This window comes from Neoarius graeffei, chromosome 17 (assembly GCF_027579695.1).
Source record: "Neoarius graeffei isolate fNeoGra1 chromosome 17, fNeoGra1.pri, whole genome shotgun sequence".
NCBI classification, from domain to species: domain Eukaryota; kingdom Metazoa; phylum Chordata; class Actinopteri; order Siluriformes; family Ariidae; genus Neoarius; species Neoarius graeffei.
Window position 1 is genome coordinate 44,634,230 of NC_083585.1, and position 14,397 is coordinate 44,648,626.

The 14,397-nt window shown below is 41.0% G+C and overlaps 1 protein-coding gene across 1 annotated transcript in view; it reads left to right on the plus strand.

Annotated features, from left to right (window-relative positions):
* The window catches only part of si:ch211-267e7.3 (ADAMTS-like protein 2), a 104,855-nt gene that overhangs the window by 57,396 nt on the left and 33,062 nt on the right, over window positions 1-14,397 (plus strand). The window contains 7 exon segments of the mRNA XM_060943512.1: window positions 679-824; window positions 4,320-4,443; window positions 5,623-5,703; window positions 6,996-7,171; window positions 9,744-10,110; window positions 12,280-12,586; window positions 12,711-12,814. Coding sequence (XP_060799495.1) covers window positions 679-824; window positions 4,320-4,443; window positions 5,623-5,703; window positions 6,996-7,171; window positions 9,744-10,110; window positions 12,280-12,586; window positions 12,711-12,814 — 1,305 coding nt within the window.

A 14,397-nucleotide genomic window follows, 5' to 3' on the forward strand; every position in this document is an offset into this window, starting at 1 on the left:
GAACCCGGACCTTCTTGCTGTGAGGCGACAGCGCTAACCACTACACCACCGTGCCACCCTTAGCGCAAATTAATAATAAGAATAAGAATAATAAGAAGATAGAAGGATCCTGAGTGAGATTAACAGTTTGCATCAGTGCTGCTAGCACAAATTAATGAGTGTAGTAGTCTAACTGGAACTAAAGACAGGTGACAAATTGAAGGGAAAAAAACATGCGGTGTCTTAGTAAAATGTCGGGACACCAAGAGCTAACAGAACAGCTCAGTGTGCTGTAATAAGCACGTTTGAGGAGGGTGTAAGATGCAGTCAGAACTCCTGCCAGTTTCTGCCACCTGTTCTCCTCACCTTTGCTTTCCTGACGGTCTGAATCACCAAAAGCCTATTTCGGATAACAGCGCATGCCAGGCCTTATCTTTCCATTGCTCTCTGATGGTCCTTTTTAAAAATCTGTCTCTATTTGGCTTAGTTATTAGACACAGAGATCTTCCATTCTTGGCTCCAGGACAGCCGTTCCATAGTCTCACATCTCAGAGATGGGCGTTTGGGTTTCTTTCCGAATCCCTTGGCTTCTAAGAAACAAAAGAGGCCTTTCTATGACACAATGACTAACTTCAATCTCCAGCAGAACCCTCCAGAGTCTAAAGATTAACAGCATTAATGATGTCATGTCCTGTCCAGATGATTACATCAGCATTTCCAGCAAGCCGTGTGACCTGCAGTGCACCACCACCACGGGAGAGAGACAGCTATTGGTTCCGGCACACGACGGGACCTTTTGCAGGAATGGTGTCTACAAGGGCGTCTGCATTGAGGGCCAGTGCCAGGTTACACACTACCCCTCCTTCTAGAAGGCTACACCATTCAGAAATCACCTCCACCTTGGGTTTAGGATGAGATGGCATTTCTTTCCATGCATAGTCAACTTAGTAAGGTTTTGTCAGGCTATAATAGAATGCAGCCGTTAACCTCTAACTTAGCAATCCATGAAAAATGTTAATAATTGGAAGGCAGCCATATTGTTTGAAATTATTATTTTTCCCTCAAGGCATTTAGATTATATGGGTTACACTGCAGAGGTAATAGTGAGCGTGGAGCAGTGACAGGAAAATTAGACCATTAGAGCACTTCACTTCTGTGAGCACACCTCCTTTTGCAAGGGTCTACACTTTGCTTGTGAGTCAAAGTGCAATTCATGGCACCTTGCACACATTTTTAAAGGGGAACTGAAAGCTAATTTTTTTATTATCAAAATTATATTTATCTCATTTTATTAAATATAGGAATGCATTTTTGATAGCTATTTTGTCACTGCTGTAGCAAGTTATGAGCGTTTGGAATACGCTATGTAATATATCAGTCCATATGTCAAAGCAATGGCTGTAAACGAGATTCGCTGAGACCTGTGCGAAACATCGTAGGACGGAAGTAAAACATACAGCGGAAATCAAAGTGACCAACATCTGGTTTCAACCAGGATTCAAACTCAGAACCTACTGGTTCTTCACCAGACACCTTAACCACTAGACCAGCGATGATTGTGATGGAAGGAAAGATATCTATTTTGAATTTATTAATGAGTCCAGTCTTATTACGTTATCAAGTAGTTCAAAATACAAAGTCTTCCCAAATCCTAAACCTAACCCTAGATACAGTAAATCTCCTTAATACAAATAGCAAATTATGACCTGGGTTAAAAATTCTAATCTAGGTTGAAAAATTCCACCTGATCGATGATTCTGACCTGTAACAGAATCTATCCAATCCTTTTCCATGTTTAATTGCTACATTAATGACAGATTTTTTCCCATTTCTGAACGAAAATAACCACATAATGTGCTTATAATAATACAACTGCATACCTCGCTATTTTTCTGAGTAAAACGAACAAACATAAGAATTAAAGGAGAACTGAAGGCAAAATTGTTTTTATCATCAAAATTCTATTTATCTCATTTTATTAAATACAGGAATGCTTTTCTGACAGCTATTTTGTCGCTGCTATAGCAAGTTATGAGTGTTTGAAATATGCTCTGTAATATATCAGTCCATATGTCAAAGCAACGGCCGTAAACGAGATTCGTAGGACTAATCGTAGGACGGAAGTAAAACATACAGCGGAAATCAAAGTGACCAACATCTGCCAATGCCGATGCGCGCGCCCTCTTTCGAATGCTGATGTAATCGAGCCGGAAGTTTTCCCTGCGTCCGAAATCGCTCCCTACTCACTATATAGGGCACTATATAGTGGGGACGCCATTTTGTAGTACTGTCCGAAACCTTAGTGAGGATTATGTTGGAAATGCGCTCAGTATAATATGTATTTATCACAAAAATACATGCATGTATTTATTATTTTGAAAACCCACCAGCCACCTGATCTGGCACGTTTTAATTGTGCGACGGTAATGATGTAAATACCAGCGTGACGGACTCGTCCTTATCCTGTCGTCTTTCCAACTCTTCTCTACTCCACGTTGGTTCGAAGTCGTATGGAATAATCTCCATGTTACGTACGCGAGGGAGGCGGATGTATGTGCTGAAGTATACAGTTTAATAAAGTGCAGAATAAATATATACAGTGAGACAATATACACACAGGCAAACAATCCAAAACGGCAGCCAAGATCAAAAACAAGAATGCGGGCAAAAGGGTCAGTCGAGGCGCAAACGGTACATCAAAGGCTAAGCGAGGACAAGAACGAGAAACATGCACAAGGATCGTGAAACAGGAAATCAAGACAACGGGTAGAAAGGCTCGGTAATGCGTATTGTAATACTTCGCGATGCAAATGCATCAGCACAGTCCTTAAATAGGCAAACATATAGTTCCTTAATTGAGCTCAGGTGCGCCTTGTTCATGGCACGCGTGCTGGAGTCCACTCGGCACGCACACAGCCCGAGGTGCGCCATTAGGTGCACGCGCCACAGCGCATAGGACTGACACTCCATCACTGATGAAGCTGGCAAATCTCGAAATGAATCTAAATTGGAATGATATGGCGATCTGGCCGCTGTGTAAACAGTTTTCAAAATGGCGGCGCTGACACTTCACGTTTGAAGTCTCGTGAAGGTCGCGCGGATAAGCGACGAGTACTGTGGACCATACGAACTATATTCAACATGGCTAAAAACCGAAAAGGCTAATAAATGTAATATAATATGCCAATACGAGTCACAATATAAGGTTAATAAAACCGAAAACATAATTGAAGAACACGTTAATTAAGAAATAAAGCAAGTTTAAAAATGACTTCAGTTCCCCTTTAAGGAGTGCACTCACTGATACCGCTCTGGGCCTTCAGGTTGCTTGCCCTCGTGATAGTGAGTAAAGATACTGCTTAAATGGTATAACATAAAAACTCAGCATGAGGAGTTCATTGCTTGCAGCAACAAGCAAACAGAATTAAACATGTTCCATGATGCCTCTGATTGATGAACACTAAGTAGGTTACTCATTTTGGTATCAGTAGTGATGACTACCAAAAGACAACAGTTTAAAAAGGGGTTCCTGTGCATTAGGTTGTTCTATCCACATTCACTGGATATGACCAATCACATGCTCTGATTGGCTACTCTACTACTTGGCTATCAGCTCATATACTGTGAATAGAAAAAAACAAAATGGTGGAGCGCATCAAGTCAGATATATCACTTTATCAAGTATTTAAAAGAAACAGAAATGGCTAAAAGCATATAGTCCCGTCCCCCCCCAATATCTCCTGTTCCACACTCCAGCCCAGTCAGTGGCAGTAATGCACCTTTAAGTTGGTTTGCCAACCGCCAAAAAACCCTGAAGAAGAAAATGGCGGAGCGTGTTGCTGAACCAACCGAGAACGAAATAAAAACTCTACTTGAAAACATAACCCCAAAAAATACCAAAAAAAAGCAACAAAATATGGAATAAAAGTATTTGATGGTAAGAACATATCTTTTTTATTTTTTCATGAATTATTATTATTATTATAATTATTATAGCATTTTCCACAAATTGCTACTGTCATTTCATCGGTTTGTTTATATTCTAAGCGGAAATGATTTTGTCGGACGTTTTGTATAAAGTTTTTATTTATCAAATTTTCAAAAAATAAAAATGCTCTGTTTCTCAAAATCCAGTGAATGTGGATAGAATAAAACAGTTATTCCACTCAATCTCGTCATACATAGCTTATAGCCAACTCGGCGCTACGCATCTCCTCAGCTATCAGCTCATGTACGACTCGATTTTGTGGAATAACTGTTATATACTATATATTAGTCTTAAAAATATCTAGCTTGACTCCATGTCTGTACCAGCTTCCTGTGTCTCTGTCCACATACAGGTGGTGGGGTGTGATGGGAAACTGTACTCCAGTAAATCTGTAGACAAATGTGGCATCTGCGGTGGAAACGGTGACACCTGCTACCGGATCTCAGGATCTTACCGGAAAGGGATCACACAGTTAGGTATATCTTATACTACCACTAAGAGGTCACAAATGTTACTAAATGCATGTTTACACAGAACACAAGATTTTCACATAAATAATAATAATAATAATTGTTAAATTTATATAGCGCCTTTCAAGAAACCCAAGGACACTTTACAATTATAGACAAGGAAAAAAATAATAATAATAAATAATAAATAAATAAATTAAAAAAAAAATAAAAGGTAAAAAGTCCACCAAGTAGGGCTCAGGATGTAGTTCCCGTGGTGTAGCAGCCACAGTCCCACCAAAAGGCGCACGAAAACGAGTCCCACATCTCCAGCACCGCCGCCGTGACGCCGTCAGCAATATCGCTTGAACACCACGCCATGGATCCACAAAGCGAGCAGAGAAGCTCCGCCACGCAGAGCGCTGGTATGTCCAAACCGCCTGCACAGCCGCTGCGACGCCACCGAGCAACATCGCTCAGAACATCACACCAAACGTTAAAGCACAGAGCGCTGGACAACCACGATGTAAAATGAGCAACAAGCTCACTGCAGTCCATAGCTGGGAGCACAGGCATCGCCCACGGCGAACCAAGGCCTGGAGGGACCATGGACAAAAAAGAAACAACAACAACAGACAATGAGATTTAAAATCATAGTAATGATTGCACACTGGGACCCTGTCATCCTGCAGTGTTTTAACCGTGGGCCTGGGTTCTCTTTTTCCCAATGCCATCGTCTCAACACCATCATCTTTTCTTTTTCATATGTTTTGTTGGGAGTATTCATTATGTGCTTCAGTTTTTTATATGAACACATTTCAGCTGAAAATTGGAGGCCCTGTTTTTACACTGACATCTATTCATTTGGCTGGCGCTGCTATCCAAAGCAGCTTACAAGCTGGCCAGAATACAATCTGAGCTCAGAGCTGAGCAGTTCAGGGTTAAGGGTCTTTTTCAAGGGCCCTCATTTTCCATCCAACTGCACCATAACCATCCTTTTAAATAACATTATAAAATTCAGAAACCTTTGACAACATTTCTCATTTCGAAACAGAACATTCAATGAAATCATTACTTTCACATAGTATATCGAACAAAAGGTGTTTACTTTGACCAGGAAGCTGATTTTGTAGTGACACTAAAATACTAAGACTAATTTGATATCATTGGGGTTTTTTTTCTTTTTTTTTCTCTATGATTCATCAGGCTATGCCTTTATAACTAATATACCTGTTGGAGCCACGGACATCCAGATTGTCGAGCGGCGAAAGACTGAAAACATCTTGGGTAAAATCTTCATTAATTCAGAATGGTGGTAGAAAAGAAAGCATACACAACACAGGAACCATATGATCAAACACATTAATGCATAATAAGTATCACTCATATGCGCCTGTAAATTGCATTTAACTACCAGTATTTTTATTTTGTACCACTTGTACCACTTCTAAAATGATGCTTTAGAGTCTCCTAGTGCTTTAGTCTAGTCTGGGTCAATTTGTGGCGAGTGGTGCAACAGCAAAGCGTTTGCTCTATTATCTGGAGTCCAAATCCTGATGATGCCACAACTATCAGCAGCTGGGAGTCCGAGAGTAATGGAGTGGCAGCGATGGCATATGCTCTTTCCTGTCAATCACAGCGACCAATCATGGGTGTCTGTATGCATCATGTATGTGAATAACGCTTTCCTCTGAGCGTGCTATGATGCACCATGATGCAGGATGAGCAGCAGTTTGGAAAGATGCTTCACGTGTCTTAGATGAAGCATATATTGCCCTCACTATCCAGAACTGATAGCTGTCGTATGATGGGGAGACCTAAGTGGTGGGTGGGATGGAATTGGCCAAGACTAAATTGGGGAGAAAATTATCTATCTAATAACAAATTGGCAAATTACAGTTAGGCTAACGTGCATTATTCTATCCACGTTCACTGGATATGAGCAATCGTGCACGCTGATTGGCTACTCTACTACTAGGATATCAGCTCATGTACCGTGAGTAGAGAAAAACAAAATGGCGGAGCGTGTTGCTGAACCAGCCGAGGACGAAATAAAAAACTATTCGAAAATACTAAATAAAATACAAAAAAAAAAATACTAAAAAAGCAACAAAATATGGAATAAAAGTGTTTGATGGTAAGAATGTCTCTTTTTTCAAGAATTATTATTATAGCATTTTTTCACAAATTGCTACTGTCATTTCACCAGTTTGGTTACATTCTAAAAGGAAATGATTTTGTCGGACGTTTTGTATAAAGTTTTTATTGATTGAATTTGCAAAAAAAAAAAAAGCTATGTTTCTCAAAATCCAGTGAATGTGGATAGAATAAAACAGTTATTCCACTCAATCTTGTCGTACATGGCTTATAGCCTACTTGGTGCTACGCGCCTCGTCACCTATCAGCTCGTGTACAACTTGATTTCCTGGAATAACTGTTAATTAGAATTAAGACATTACATTTAGGCTTTGTTGCATTTCAGCATCTGCTAGAGAGCAAAAACAAATTAATAAAGAAAATCCAGTATGATCAGCAGCTGAGTGTTTGTGGGCTCATTTTGGTCATACTGTCCCATTTAGCTCTGTCTGATGAAGCTGGCCACTTCTTCTTTAATGGAAACACTGTAATCGACAACCCGCGCAACTTCCCCATAGCAGGAACAGTGTTTAAGTACCGGAGGCCAGTTAACCTCTTTTCAGACGGCTTTGAGTACATCATAGCCCAGGGTCCTACCCAGCAGGGCCTGAACGTCATGGTAGGTATATAGGTATGTACTGCTCCTAATAGAACCATTACTCCTCTTCTTTTTAAAAAAAAAATTATTTCTTTGACTCATTTTCTTATTCTGGTTACCTTTAGCTGACAACAGAATACAACCTGACTGGAAATGACTGTAACCTGCTAGCTAGCTGTTAGATACATCAATGTGTTCATGTCAGATTTATGACAATTACCACAACCTTCTTGCTAAAACTGTGCATATGTTGGAAAATTTGATGGAGACTGATTTTGCTGTAAGATTTGACTTGAGTTGTGAAGTCACACAATAATCCCCGTCGTCAGCATCCGTACGTCCAGAAGGACGTAGTACTTTTAGGTGCTGCTGCACTTCCTAGAATGGCTATGAAGTCCAATCCTAGAATGGCAGTCTCTGTCGCAGATCATGCAGACAAAGTCAGAAGATTTATTAGATGCTGATAGTGCCTTTGCCTTGCGGGCAGCTCTCTTTAACTTTAGATGTTCGCTTCTGGTCAACTCAGCCCTCGCAAGCCCTTCCCTCAAGCAAGCTTTCCACGAGACCCGTGAGGCCGCAACGGTCTCCTATGAATTAGGATCAATGCAGACGCACTTTAAGTCTCTTTTACAAACGTCTTTATAACGGAGGACTGGTCTTCCAACAGGGCGAGACCCTTTGCAAAGTTCGCCATAGAGGATATCCTTTGGGATCTGTCCACAATCCATGCGGTGTACGTGCCCTAGCCACCTGAGGCATCTCTGTATCAGCAGGGTGTACATGCTCGGAATGCTAGCTCATTCGAGGACTTCCGTATTTGTTACCTTGTCCTGCCAAGAGATGTTCTGGATACGTCTGAGGCAACAGAGGTGGAAGCTGTTTAGGTGTTTTTCTTGTCTGGTATAAGCAGTCCAGGATTCGCTGCCGTACAATAGGGTGGATAGAACACAGGCATGGCAAACTCAGAGTTTTGTATTAGACGATAGCTGGTTGTTGGTCCAAACTCTTTTATTTAGCCTACCCATGACTCCTGAAGCTTTGCTGAGCCTTGCGTTTATTTAAGTGTCCAGTGAAAGAGAACTTGTGATGGTAGAGCCCAGATAAGTGAAGCTCTCAACTATCTCTACAATGCTGTCGTCAGTGGAAATTACGGGAGGGTGGTCAGCACCCTGAGCCAGGATCTTGGTCTTCTTAGTGCTTATTGACAAGCCAAACTCTTTACAGGCAAAGGAGAATCAGTCCACTAGGTGTTGAAGGCCCATTTCCGAATGTGACGTCAAGGCTGTGTCATCTGCAAAGAGCAGCTCACGAATGAGGATCTTCCTGACTTTTGTCTTAGCACGGAGCCTGGCAATATTAAAGAGCCTTCCATCTGCTCTAGTGCGTAGATAGACACCCTCATCACAGTCACCAAACGCAAAGTCAAGGAGCATGGAGAAGAATATCCCGAACAGGGTTGGTGTCAAAATGCAGCCTTGCTTTGCACTGGAAATGGGTCAGAAGTTGTTCCATTGAAGCGAACTGTGCAGCACATTCCATCATGGAAAGATTGAACCAACCTGCAAAGTTTCGGGGGACAGATGATTTTTTAAAGGATTGCAAAGAGTCCACTTCTGCTAACTAGATTGAAGGCCTTCATTAGGTCAATGAAGGCAATGTATAGTGGCTGCTGTTGCTCGCAACATTTCTCTTGGAGCTGGCGTAAAGAAAAGATCATATCCACAGTTGATCTGCAACTCCTGAATCCGCACTGAGACTCTGGGTAGACACGGGCGGCAAGAGGCTGTAGGCGTTCCAATATGACATGGGCAAATATTTTACCGATGATGACGAGGAGGGAGATTCCACGAAAGTTGTTACAGTCTCCGCGGTCACCTTTATTCTTGTAGATGGTAATAAGGAGTGAATCACGCATGTCTTGGGGGACACAGCCTTCTTCCCAGCAGTGGCACAGTAGTTCGTAAAGGTGTGGTAGTAAGGCCTGCCTGCAAGACTTCAGTACCTCAGGGGGGATGCCATCGTTTCTGGCAGCCTTTCCATTAGGCACACAATAAACAAATACATAAACAACAAAATAGCAGGGGATACAATTTAACTTTGTATTCTAAACAATTGAAAGATCATTAAATATGATTCAGTTAACTGCTAGCTATCATGGTGGTCATCATACTTATTTTGGTGGTATGTGTGTGTGTGTTGCCTTAGAAATGGCTGCCATTGAACTTTCCAAGTCGGAGTTGAATTTTTGAATTGTCATTTCATCATTGATGAAATTCTGGCATGAACTCATAAAAAGCCAGATCACCCCAAAGTTCATGCAACTGCAAATGCAAATAATAATTCACCATCATTTCTATAAATAAGCATTGTGATTTTTACCATGTATTTTTCCCCCAGTACATTATTGTTATAGTATTGTAAACCATTCGAAGTGTTTAGGAAATTATCATGATGTTAATTATAAGTTACACAAACCTACTGGTAATCGATTTTCATGTCATGCATGCACTCCTGCACATAAATCCTTAAAATGGTTTACTCATTGACTCAGTGTACTGAGGTGCTTTTTTTTTTTTTTTTTTGTCTTATAAAGTATTACAACCTTAATGGAAAGATGCCTCACATTACGTACGAGTACACGGTGCCTCACGTATCCTCCACCCCAGCATCATCCACCCAGGAGCAGCCTCCACTGGCAAGCATGATTGCCAACGCCACCTATTCCCAGCTCCCCATCACCAGGAATGAGGTGGAGGCTCGGAATGAGAACAGGGAGGAGGAGGAGGAGGAGGAGAAGAACCAGAGTACATCTCTGGATCCTAAGAGGAACATGGAGGCACATGGAGATGTTCGGTGGGAGCACCAGGCTCCTTGTAACCTCAGTGAAAATCCTGAGATGCTGCGCCTTAGAGCGTCTGGCGAAGTCCTCCGTAATGAGCTGGGAAAGCAGGACGGCTTTGGTGAGCGCAGAATTAGTGTGTTTCTTTGCCATTTAAAATGATGTGTGTCAAATTAAATAATACATAAATGAGCTCTATTTTCACAGTCTTGGACAAATCAGTTTTTATTTTCTAAGCTGGGTATACGTTGTAGTGTTTAAATCATGAAAGGACGTCCGATTATAGGAAGATAATCAAATGTCAAGGAGATGTAATGCTGCCTGATACAAAGTATCCTGTAATATCTGGAAGCACTTTCCAGTTGTACCACAACGATTTGCCAATGATTATAAGTTTCAATTTTTTAAAGCATGATGCGTACTCCATTTATAGTTACATTTAATGTTGTGGAACGTCCGTGAGAAGTTAGTTCCTTTTATCACTGCAGCTATCAACAATTTTTCCTTCACCAGCTTCTCCTTTTCTGTCTCTTACAGTTGTTAATCTATTTAGCAGTTATTCCATGAAATCGAGTCATAAACAAACTGATAAGCCATGTATGACAAGATTGAGTGGAGTAACTGTTTTATTATATCCACATTCGCTGGATTTTGAGAAACAGAGCATTTTTATTCTTTTGCAAATTCAGTAAATAAAAACTTTATACAAAATGTTGGGCAAAATATACTAAGTAACTTTAAAAACGCACAATGGAATTCAACACGATATCACTTTAGATCCATGCATATATTTGAAATTTATGATATTGTATGTAATGCACACACATCTTGAAACATCGATAAAGGACATTTATTGTCAAACTCAAGAATTAATTCACAATAAAAAAATTCAAAGTGACAGTTGGTCCATGTTTGGACCGTCATGCTGGAGATTCTGGGTCTGTGTCGTCCAGGGGTCTCAGCAGCAGTGACTGAGGGTGTCAGGAATCTGTCACGGAGGTGAGCTAGCCTGATGTGCTGATCCTGAACTGGCGTCGTGACTCGAGGCTGACCAGGGCGTGGACGATCCCTGGTGCTCCCTGTCTGTCTGTAACGCTGACTCAAACGGGAAATGGTCGAATGATGAACACCGAAGTGCCGGGCGACCTCTGTCTGTGTACTTCCGGCACGCAACATCCCGATGGCCTGTTCACGTTGATTTTGGCTTAGGCGTGGCATCTTCAATAATGACAATTTTCCCATCATTTCCCCCGGGTATTTATAGGCAAGATTGTGTGTGTACAGTGTATGCAAAATTTGTTTGAAAATTAAAGCCTGTCCATGTCATTGACTACCCGAGTCATATTGTACGTTATTGAGTACAACTCCCTTAAATTCTGATTTGAGCACAGATTTGGAACTTATTCGGGCGGAACGAAGTTATTTTTCCATTGTGATATATTTCTTTTCTTCTTGAGATAAACTCAGCACGAATTCAGCAAGTTTTATCAATGTGCGTTTTTAAAGTTACTTAGTGTAATTTCCACTGAGAATATAAACAAACCGGCAAAATGACAGTAACAATTTGTGAAAAATGCTATAATAATTCCTGAAAAATTTTTAAAAAGATACATTCTTACGGTATCATCAAATAGTTTTATTCCATATTTTGTTGCATTTTTTGGGGTTTTGTTTTCGAGTAGAGTTTTTATTTCGTTCTCGGCTGCTTCAGCAACACGCGCCGCCATTTTGTTTTTCTCTACTCACAGTATATGAGCTGATAGCCTAGTAGTAGAGTAGCCAATCAGAGCTTGCGATTGCTCATATCCAGTGAATGTGGATAGAATAATTATTATTAGCCTTAGATTATCTACAGTGTCTCCTGTACAACTCCTGTGAATTAGCTGTGGTCGTGTAGAAGAACGAGTAATATCAACCTGTGATTTGCTTCATCAGAGCTGCTGAAAATTAATCGACACCTCTTGACCAAAATTCAACAATACTGTGGGACAAAAGCTATTAATTGTTCATGTATGAATGTTTGCAGTCGACTATAATTCAGTCACATTAAGGTACTAAATGCTAAATAATGCTACATGATTGTATAGTGAGATAAATATGCTAACACAGTACTCAAAAAGTTAATGTGGAGTTTCTGATCTAATATCATGAACAAATATACAGTGTATCCATGGCTAGATAATGACACAGCTGTTAGCCAACCTTTCAGTCCATTATGTTTAATAAGTGAAGAATGCTAAACTTTGTGGTGATTTTAAAATATGAACAGAATGCACTCGAACCCCTCCAGGCTCCAGATTTAACCTGATTGAAAGCGACTCGTCTAGTGTGACTAATGAGACACAGCCCATGGCAAAAAGTGGGAAGAGCAATCTGTATAAGCTGCAGCCTTGTGTGGAGAGTACATCCATCTCTGACTGTTCCACGCTGAAGCTCAACTCGAACTCCTCCATGAAGAACAACCTGCCTCTGCCGATCCATACAACGACCCAGAGAGAGCCTGAATTCAAGCCTGAGTTGAACAGCACCTCGCAGCACAGACCTCATCTCCTCCCGCTCCAGCAGGGGGCACCAGAGCGCCTCCCACTCACTGACAGGTCAGCCAGAGACACTGAGGAGGGGAAGGAATGATCAGCTGTGTTCTTACATAGCCGTCTATGTTAATGTTGTTGATTCCCCTCGTTTCTTTATCTCTCTCTCTCTCTCTCTCTCTCTCTGCAGTAATGAGTTTGAGGTGGTGTCTCTCGACCACGATGTCAGTCTGGCAGGCGTGTACAGATGGAAGGTATCTGCGTACGCACCCTGCAGTTCAACTTGTACCACAGGTGCAATTATGAACCAATACACAAACATGCACACCAAGCCACAGGGTTAAAGTTGGCAACACCAAATAGGTTTAAAGTTTTCATGAATAAATAATGAATTACTTGAGGTGGCAGTTCCACAGAAGTCATGAGACAAAAGGAAAAGTCATAAACGCACTCATTGTTACACTCTACAATAAATTTTGCAAATAAGCAAATTAAAAATATCCCCAGTCCTACACACCTTATACCCTGGTGTAATAATAGAAAACATAACAGAAGATTCATTCTGATTTTTCCAGTGCCCCAATACATGTACATTTTTAAACATGATCTGTAATAGAAAAATAAATTGTTTCATACAGTGGTGCTTGAAAGTTTGTGAACACTTGAGAATTTTCTATATTTCTGCATAAATAAGACCTAAAACATCATCAGATTTTCACACAAGTCCTAAAAGTAAATAAAGAGAACCCAGTTAAACAAATGAGACAAAAATATTATACTTGGTCATTTATTTATTGAGGAAAATGATCCAATATTACATATCTGTGAGTGGCAAAAGTATGTGAACCTTTGATTTCAGTATCTGGTGTGACCCCCTTGTGCAGCAATAACTGCAACTAAACGTTTCCGGTAACTGTTGATCAGTCCTGCACACCGGCTTGGAGGAATTTTAGCCCATTCCTCCGTACAGAACAGCTTCAACTCTGGGATGTTGGTGGGTTTCCTCACATGAACTGCTCACTTCAGGTCCTTCCACAACATTTCGATTGGATTAAGGTCAGGACTTTGACTTGGCCATTCCAAAACATTAACTTGATTCTTCTTTAACCATTCTTTGGTAGAACGACTTGTGTGCTTAGGGTCGTTGTCTTGCTGCATGACCCACCTTCTCTTGAGATTCAGTTCATGGACAGATGTCCTGACATTTTCCTTTAGAATTCGCTGGTATAATTCAGAATTCATTGTTCCATCAATGATGGCAAGCCATCCTGGCCCAGATGCAGCAAAACAGGCCCAAACCATGATACTACCACCACAATGTTTCACAGATGGGATACGGTTCTTATGCTGGAATGCAGTGTTTTCCTTTCTCCAAACATAACGCTTCTCATTTAAACTAAAAAGTTCTATTTTGGTCTCATCCGTCCACAAAACATTTTTCCAATAGCCTTCTGGCTTGTCCACGTGATCTTTAGCAAACTGCAGACAAGCAGCAACATTCTTTTTGGAGAGCAGTGGCTTTCTCCTTGCAACCCTGCCATGCACACCATTGTTGTTCAGTGTTCTCCTGATGGTGGACTCATGAACATTAACATTAGCCAATGTGAGAGAGGCCTTCAGTTGCTTAGAAGTTACCCTGGGGTTCTTTGTGACCTAGCTGACTATTACACGCCTTGCTCTTGAAGTGATCTTTGTTGGTCAACCACTCCTGGGGAGGGTAACAATGGTCTTGAATTTCCTCCATTTATACACAATCTGTCTGACTGTGGATTGGTGGAGTCCAAACTCTTTAGAGATGGTTTTGTAGCCTTTTCCAGCCTGATGAGCATCAACAACGCTTTTTCTGAGGTCCTCAGAAATCTCCTTTGTTCGTGCCA